The 9365-nt window shown below is 40.3% G+C and overlaps 1 protein-coding gene across 2 annotated transcripts in view; it reads left to right on the top strand.

The window, feature by feature from the left end:
* The window catches only part of UMAD1 (UBAP1-MVB12-associated (UMA) domain containing 1), a 39327-nt gene continuing 29962 nt past the window's right edge, over positions 1-9365 (top strand). The window contains exons 1-2 of one of the 2 annotated variants that reach the window (XM_060782201.2): positions 1-97; positions 5036-5134. In XM_060782201.2, the coding sequence (XP_060638184.2) occupies positions 5053-5134 (82 nt within the window). In that variant the 5' untranslated portion in view covers positions 1-97; positions 5036-5052. Of the gene's footprint in view, positions 137-5035; positions 5135-9365 lie in introns of both variants that reach the window. The other variant, XM_060782200.2, reaches the window with a different exon arrangement.

Below are 9365 nucleotides of genomic sequence, written 5' to 3'. Positions count from 1 at the left end.
CCCAGCGGGTGAAGCGGTGACTCGTTCCGCCTCCAGGCTGTGCCGCTAGTGAACCCGGATGTGAAACTGTTCTGCTGTTGCTGTGGAGGAAGGGAAGGTGAGTCTCCGTCAGAACGACCGGCGTGGGAGAATTAATGTAAGGAGGTGTTTAACCGAGGCGGGAAGGGGAAGCGGAAACCGAGGCGTGCTGTTGAACAGCGCCAAGGAGTAGCTTCGTTGAGACGCCCCTCGAGACCGGGGACGTTAGCGCCGTTGACATCCGCGCATGCGCACCTACGTTTCTGAGGCGGCTCTGGCAAGTGGGCGGGGCTATGTGTAGCCTCGCGGGTGACGTCACACCCTTTCCTCATTCTGACTGAGAGAACCTTTTCCTCAAGAGTAATGTCTTCAGTACTTGTACTGACCAGGAAGAAGCAAAGTCTAAACCAGGGGTCCACAAACTTTTTGAACAGAGGGCTGGGTCACAGTCCCGCAAACTGTTGGGGGGCTGGATTATAATTTGGAAAAAAACATGAATGAATTCCTATGCACCCTGCACATATATTATTTGCAGTGCAAAACCCCCCCCAAAAAATCAAAAAACAAAGACCCACACTTCTATATATATATAAAAATGTAATGTTTGTTTGTGGGATTAACAGAACTCAAAAACCACTGGACGAATTGACACCAATTTTAGACACAAGACACCTAACAACCCAATGTATGTCCTTCACTAAAAAAAAATGATTTTGTCATTTGGGAGTTGTAGTTGCTGGGATTTATAGTTCACCTACAATCAAAAAGTATTCTGAACCCCACTAACGATGGAATTGAACCAAACTTGTGAACACTGGTGGAGTTTGGTGGGCAGTGTCCTTTGGTTTTGGAGTTGTAGTTCACCTGCCTCCATCAATCACTGTGGACTCAATGATAGATCTGGACCAAACTTGGCACTGATATTCCATATGCCCAAATGTGAACACTTGTGGAGTATGGGGGAAATAGAATCTTGACATTTGAGAGTTGTAGTTGCTGGGATTTATAGTTCACCTACAATCAAAGAGCATTCTGAACCCCATCAACGGTGGAATTGAACCAAACTTGGCACCCAGTTCTCCCATGACCAACGGAAAATACTGGAAGGGTTTGGTGGGCAGTGTCCTTTGGTTTTGGAGTTGTAGTTTACCTGCCTCCTTGGAGACCAGAGCGGCCAGAGCAGAGGGTTCCAGCGATGGTCGGAGCGGTGCCGGGTGGGCGTGGTCAGAGAACGCCCACCCCGCGCCGCTGGCCACGCCCACCCAGCACCGCTCCGGCCTTTGCAGGAACCCTCTGCTCTGGCCACTCTGGTCTCCAAGGAGGCAGGTAAACTACAAAAGTCTTCTCCCTCCCACACGAGCATAAGGGCCGGAGCAGAGGGTTCCCGCAATGGGCGGAGCGGTGCCGGGTGGGTGTGGCCAGGCCAGGCCGCGCGGGCCGGAGAAATGCCCTCGGCGGGCCGCATACGGCCCACGGGCCGTAGTTTGGGGACCCCTGATCTAAACTGTTTCTGTGATAGTATGATAGCTGGAGCATTACGCACATTCCGCAACGACGGTTGTGAATAAGGGAAGGGGAGAGGGTGGGAATATACTTCAATTTGGTGGAAGGATAGAAAGGAGGGGAGGATTAGGGTAAGGTTTTGGGTTAGGGTTAGTGTTTAGGTTAGGGTTAGGGTTTTACCATTAAACAACAACAAAACTTTATTTATATACTGCTCTATCTCCCCAAGGGGACTCAGAGTAGTTTCCAAGTAACATCAGTATATACAGAGTGAACAACATAAAACAAAAGTTAGCCAGATAATAAAAACATTAAAAAATTACAACAGTACATATATACGAGGGGTATTTTTCAAGTAAGGTCCGTTTGAACATAAGTACACAATGAAAGTTTATTTCAAAAAAGTAAATTTATTTTCAGAAAGTACATATTTCACTCTATTTTTCGACATAGTTGCCAAGTTTGTTCAAACACTTATCATACCTCTGAACCAATTTTAAAATACCCTCTTCATAAAAACTTGCCGCCTGCTGAAGCCACTAAATCGTCTATAATCAAAGAAGGGCAACCGGAGCGGTCCTCATAATGGACGTTGTCACGGCCATCTTTGAATTGTCGTACCCACTTACGCACTTTGCTTTCACTCATAACAGTATCACCGTACACTTCACAAATCTGTCGATGAATTTCTGCAGCAGGCAGGTTCCTTGCTGACAAAAAACGTATCACTGAGCAAACCTCACATGCGGAGGATGAGCTGATAGTCTTAAACATTTTTAAAGCACAGAACAGAACCGTACAGGTTAGCTACAGAGCACAGTTGTTCCTGAGGCATGCCGGTACACGACGCACGCGCTCGTTGCGGTATGCGCGCGAACTACTAGTGTCTACAACAAAACAGAGCTTACTTAAAAAATACCCCTCGTATTTAAAATAATCCTGCCTGTAAAAAGGCCTGGCCAAGGCTAAAGAACTCTTACATTCCTTCTATAATATCTGTGTTCCGTTCTGCGTTGCACAAACAGCCCTCTCGAAGGAGCGAAGCGGAAACAGCGTAACACTCAGAGCATCCGGACCCAGCTTTCATACTATTACCACTATTTCAGCCCAGTTTACCCATCCGAAAGTATCTCCCTCTACGACAGTGGTTCTCAACCTGTGGGTCCCCAGGTGTTTTGGCCTACCACTCCCAGAAATCCCAGCCAGTTTATCAGCTATTAGGATTTCTGGGAGTTGTAGACCAAAACATCTGGGGTCCCACAGGTTGAGAACCACTGCTTTACTAATCACCAAAGACGTTAAGATCATCCAGGGAAGCCCTGCTCACGGACCCACATCCTTGGCAGTCGCAACTGGTGGGAACGAGAGACAGGGCCTTCTCTGTGGTGGCCCCTCGGCTGTGGAACTCTCCAATGATACTTGTACCATGTTTGAGTTTTAGATTGACATCAGTTATAGCACAGTGTTTCCCAAACTCTACTCCTCCAGCTGATTTAGGACTTCAGATCCCAGAATCCCTGGTCATTGTCAAATATCAGCTGAGCCTTCTGGGAACTGAAGTTCAAAACCACTTGGTGCACTAGAGTTTTGGAATCATTTATATGGTATCTTGATAATTTACATATATGTTGCAACCATCAGACATTGCTTAGATTCTAGGAGATATATTTGTTTCTTGTAATGCAGGGAATGCTTCTGAAGTTCTGTTAAAAGTGGTTGGTGATTCTTAATATCTCCTCAGCCGTTGACTAAAGGTTTCTATTAAGACTATTTGTATTTTTAATCAATATAATTCTGTATAATCTTCAATTTCAGACAAAGAGTAGAAATACCTACAGAACACCCATGCATTCTGGTCCAGAATCACACAACTTAAGTGAGAAGAGTACATGGGTTAGCTATTAATTTTATGAGTAGCTAGATGTAATATTGTTTCAGCAAATGTAGACATTACTGCATCTTACTAAACCCCAGTAATGAACATATAATGCATATGTTTTGGTTCCATGAGTACATCTGATGTAAAAATGGAAGTTCATTGCATCAAATATTTCTCTGACTAGAAAAATCACAATATCTGGTTTTCCCCAGTTGTGAATATAGCCAAAACTCTCTCCTTTGTCTCCCCTTAATTTGACATTAATTGTTGTGCTCCTTTGAGTCATTTCCAGCTTACAGCAAGCCTAATATGAACCTGTCACAAGCTTTTCTTGAGGTTAAGAGAATGTTACTCGAATGTGGCAAAGCTGGAGTTGGAACCCTGGTATCGAGACCATTGTCTAGCACTCAACCCACTACATAACACATTGAAATCTAAATGGAAAGTCTTTGAAAACATATAATTGTCATCTAGCAAAAGCCATTCCTCTTTGTTCCTTTTCCTTCCCCCAGCTTCGGGCCTGAAAAGCCCTCAATTATTTTAAATTGGATAATGAAGGATATGTGTGCCAAGTTTGGTCCACATCCATCAAACCAATAAACAAACAAACCAACAAACATACAAACAAACTTAGACTTTTATATATATAAATAGATGTAGGAAGTTCAAGTTGATTTTACCCTGCTGTTTTTACATAGTCTCTTTGATAATAAAGCAAATATTCTCTTAATTTTTCTGTAATGTCTAGATGTAGATTTTTAATATAGGGAGAGTCAGATTAAAAGGTCTTCTTGAAGACAGATACATTGAGAGCAATCCAAATACCATCACAATAAAATGAAAGTGTTTTTTTTTTCCAGCTAATCTCATCTAGTTGTTCGTGTTGCAAATAAAGATTTGAATACATGTCTTACATGGCTTTTGGGCGGCGGGGGGGGGGGGGGTAGATACTTATTGTTGGAAGGCAAGTGACACAGATGGTAGGTAGGAAGGAATGGAAAAAGCATAGAAGAGTGAATAGGAAACAAGAGGTCATGAGATTGGGAGCCACATAATGTGAGACACATAAAATGTATGGCTTGCCCTGATAAAGTAGGCTCAATTTTAAAATAAATAAAGAAGGGGGAAAGATAGCTGGGTCACTTCATGATCAAGTTGCAGCTTGTAAAAGTAAGTTATTAGATAGTCTTACAAAACTGTTTAAACATTCTAACTTTTCAGGTCTTATATAAATTTCTATTAATTTAGAAATTAATAGAGGCCTCTTCCTGCCAAGCATGAACTTATATATATATATAGGCTTCCAGCTTGATCAGAAATAAATTCTTCATGCAGTCAAGTAGTGTTTACTAGAATGAATTGTTGAGGAATAAGGTAATATCTTGTGTAAATTTTTCTAGTGCTCCAATAACCTTTTCCAGATGCTTAACCTTTAGAACCAGCCAGCTATGCTTGCTGTTACAGAAAGTTGTAAACCTCTTCAAGTGGCACTATTGAACAATTTTGTAAATTTATCGTAAATTCATTGATTCCCCTCACCAAGTTCAGTGTTTGTTCATGCTTATTTTGGTAATTGTCGGAATTGCACAGATTATTCAGTGGAACATGATGTGTCCCTCTTCTTTTTCCTCCCAGATTTATATTTCAAAGAGATGTTAAGCTTCTTCCGAAAGAGTCAGGATCCCAAGAAGATACCAGTGACATGTAAAGAAGCAGATGGTTTTGTTCTTCTGGGTAAGCAAATTCAAACCACAGCAGCCCCTGTGTATGCTTTAATTTAATTAATTATTAAATATTACCTTAAATAATTTTTCTCATTTTATTTTCCCAAGGAATATTTTGAATGTAATATAGATACTAGAATATTAACAAGTAGAATTAAAACATGACTGTATGAGAAATTGTAGCTGTTACAGATCATATTGTGTGGTAATTCTCTCAAGGTTTATGGCAGTTCTTTTTGTAAAAAAATCTCTCTGAATATCCAGAGAGATGAAGTTACTTTGAAACCTTGTTATTTAGCAACTAGGGTGATTACTAGGGTAGTTATTTGGGGTTTCAGTGTTGGCTACTTAAAGAGACATCTATTATACCATGAGTCATTGGAAAGATCTATCTGACAAGACCAGGATACTATAGCTTTCATTTGGAATGCTGCAGTGACATTGTGAGATAATAGTCTTTAGACATCCTACATAGCAGAACTGGATGTTAGAAACTTTTTGTGTTGAAATTGAATGAAGCATTATGGAAACAAGAATGCAAATCCTTTTTATTTGTATACAATTCTTTATTTAGAATATTTATTTTCAAGAGTTTACCATGATCCATCTTGCCACCGCCTGGGCCCTGCGATTGAGGAGGTGGCAGAGGTGTCACTGGGCCCAAGCAGTGGCAAGATGCCCCGGCACCGACGAGGAGCAGGAAGAGGAAGGTAAAGAGGGCGAAGAGGGAAGAAGACTGCCTCAGCCCTCTTTACCTTCCTCTTCCTCGTCAGCAGCAAGACGCACCTGCAGCAATGAGGAGCAGGAAGAGGAAGGTAAAGAGGGCAAGGAGGGAAGAAGACCGCCTCCTCGCACTCTTTACCTTCCTCTTCCTCCTCCTTGTCACCTCCTGGGCCTCTTGCCGCTGCTTGGGCCCTGCGATTGAGGAGGTGGCAGCAATGAGGAGGAGGAAGAGGAAGGTAAAGAGAACGAGGGGGTAGCTCTTCTTCCCTCCTTGCTACAGTGTTCCCTTGCTACTTACATTTATATATATTTAAAAAACAGTGAAGTAGCGATAAATGAACCACAAAGTAATGAGGTTACCTGTTGGCTTATGGTTTGTTTCTGTTTTTGTGTCAGGAGCGACTTGAGAAACTGCAAGTCACTTCTGGTATGAGAGAATTGGCCATCTGTAAGGACAAGAACATTGCCCAGGAGACACCTGGATGTTTTACCATCCTGTTGGAGGCCTCTCTCATGTCCCCGCATGAGAAGCTGGATCTGACAGATGGGAGCTCATCCTGCTCCTCATATTCGAACCGCCGACCTTTCGGTCAGCAGTCCTGCCAGCACAAAGGTTTAACCCATTGCACCACCGGTGGTTCCGTTGACTTATGGTGACCCTATGGGTTTCATTGGGTTTTCTCACTCAGAGGTGTTTTTGCCATTCCATCCTCTGAAATATCACTTAAAGCACCTGATAAGTCTTCCATTGAAGTACTAACCAGGACTAACCCTGCTTAGCTCCCAAGACTAGGTGAGAGCTTCTGGTTTTATGATATTTAGCCAAGATCTATACTAAGACGATCTCATCTCATTAGTATGCATGCGAACTTGGAAACATAGTTCCTGACATTGGATAAAGGCTTATTATTTTGCCGTCTTCCTGTACAGAACTTAGAGCACACATGCATTTGGTTTTTATCCTTATTCAGTCCACACAACCTTCCTTCAATCTGGGATGTGGGTTACGATGGTGGTTGCCTGAAGAAGAGTTTGACTATGACCTGGGTCTTTGCAATAATGGTCAGGAATAGGTCATAAGAGTGTGAATATCTTTGACCACCATTGTCTCTTGTATGGTATATCAATTACTACCATTAACTTTAGTCATGTTTAAAATGTCACAGTAGCACTTATCAGGATTTCTTCTTTACCAGAGTTTAAGGCTGACCAGCAAACTAGCAAATACGGAACTTGATTATTAATATTTTTATATCATGACTGTCTTCACTGTTGAATTCAAGCTAGCAATGTGTATAAAGTTTCCTAACTAGATCCTGGTTTAAGATTCACCAAGACTTCCTCATTTATCCTAATCCCACTAGCCAGAGGCAAAGTGAAGTATTGCTGCGTAGAGAAGCAAATAAACAGAGGTGAAATACATTGCATTCAAAATTTTAATAAAATATATGGCACATTGAGTACAGTGCAGTTTAGAGATAATAGTGTTTTTTCAAGAATGAAGTGATGTAAGACATGGACACTATTTTTGTGTTTGCCAGTTACCACATTTTCCTCTTTGGTGAAAGAACATGCTGTATAACCGGTTCTTCTAAGCATATATTTCCTGAAAAGTACTCTTTTATTTAAGTATATTCAGTATAGTATCCTGCTTGATTTCTTGATGTGTACAAAGTCAGTTCAGGAGTTTTCAAAATACAAATTAATTGTTACATTATGAAGTGAAAGATTGTTTGGATTTTTTGTTGTTACCTGTTCTGTGAATAAAAGGGTTAAAACTTCCATGTGTCTGATTAGTTTGAGTTTAGTGGACAAGGAAGATCAGAACAACAACTCTCTCCAGTGTCAGATTTCTAGTCGCATAGGGAGATAATTGCTACTCTGTCTTCAGTATGGAGTCAAAGAGTAAATCCTCGTGGGTGCTGGTTTTACACAAAAACAAAGTGCAGTGTGCTTTTGTATCATTAGATGGCATCTTTCTTCGTGCTCATGGGCTCTTCTACTAAACCGAATACACAATTAATTAGCAGACAGCCAATTTCTCCTATTGTAGATTTCAGGTTTTTTAAATCTGTATTTCCAAGGTTAATATAAAAAGCAAGTGGAGTGACACTTTCAAATGTTTAGCAAGTTTGAAATAGTGGAATAAAAAATCCAAAGTTGATTAGTATTCTTCCCCAAAATTAGAATGCTAAAGTGTCATATGAAAGCGACATAAAATAAAAGAGTAAAAGTGTATATTCTAAAAAAGAAAATAACATTTCAGCAATACAAATAACTTTCAATTTTATGTCATTATTAGTGAAGAGTGTCCCTGTTAGCTATCTCCTTGTTTTGGTTGAATGAAAGCATATCCAATACAGATTAACAGAATTAGGTTACAGAACAATAGGACTTCATCTAATGGTTCATTGTGTAAGCAGGTGTGTCCCTTACAAATAAAGCATGCTAAACACCACTTTCTCTGGGCTTTATATAACATTTAGTCTGAGGATAAGTAGCCCAATTGTTTGTCTCCCAGCAGTTTTCTTTATAGGTCCAGTGTCTTATATATTTGATAATTCTGTAAATAATGTGTGTAGCATTTGGGAAATAACATTTCATGCATTTGGATCTTCTAGATGCTACCATATTTCTTTGATTTTAAGGTGGTATTATAAGATACACACTAATTTCAGTAGCATCAACAGAAAAAAGCTTTATTTATATACATTTTAAAAAACCCATCCTTCTAAGGTGCACCCCTTTTTAGAGATGTTTATATGAGGTAAAAAGTGTGTCTTTAGCACCCTTCTACATTGTCCTTATATCCCAGGATCTGATCCCAATTTATCTGCTTTGAATTATATTATATGAGTCTCCACTGCCATAGAATCTGAGATAAACAGATAATCTGAGATCAGATCCTGGGATATAAGGACAGTATAGAAGGAGCCTTAGAATAAAAAAAAAAACCCGTATTTTAATTGTAAGGCCTGTGCCAACAGTTGCTGAAAATACGGACATACTGATGTATACTTAAACATAAAATTATATACCACTCTTTATTATAAAGCAGTAGGTAGTAAGCTTTTAGCTATATTGGTGCAAAACTTTTTAAAAGACTCCTTATAATCAAGGCTTTGAGGATAGAATTCATTGGCTTCATCAAAAAAGTTTGTAAAATATATCTAAAATACATATTGCCCCACAATGTTCTTGGGGGGTTCCCGGGGGCCATTTCCTCCAAAACTTTCACTCACCTGGATGAATGTAGATTTTAGAGCAGCTCTTTTTTGTATAAAGAAGTAAATAAGTTATGTCTGTTTATTATTTGTTGTTGAAAAGTCTTCTCCTGGGCTTAAAATGGCCTGAAAGGCCCCAAAACATAAGCTTTCATATAATCTATCTCATCAGTTGCATGATTAGATGGGCAGACATTTTTACCATGAATGAGGGGGGGTTTTGTGAATAGTAACAGAAAAGCAAAACTTGTGCATATGTGTTGAGGTGACCCCAATGAATGTCCAAGAGCTAAG

The sequence above is a fragment of the Anolis sagrei genome, chromosome 6, assembly GCF_037176765.1.
Source record: "Anolis sagrei isolate rAnoSag1 chromosome 6, rAnoSag1.mat, whole genome shotgun sequence".
NCBI lineage: Eukaryota > Metazoa > Chordata > Lepidosauria > Squamata > Dactyloidae > Anolis > Anolis sagrei.
This window is presented reverse-complemented; position numbering and strand designations above follow the sequence as displayed.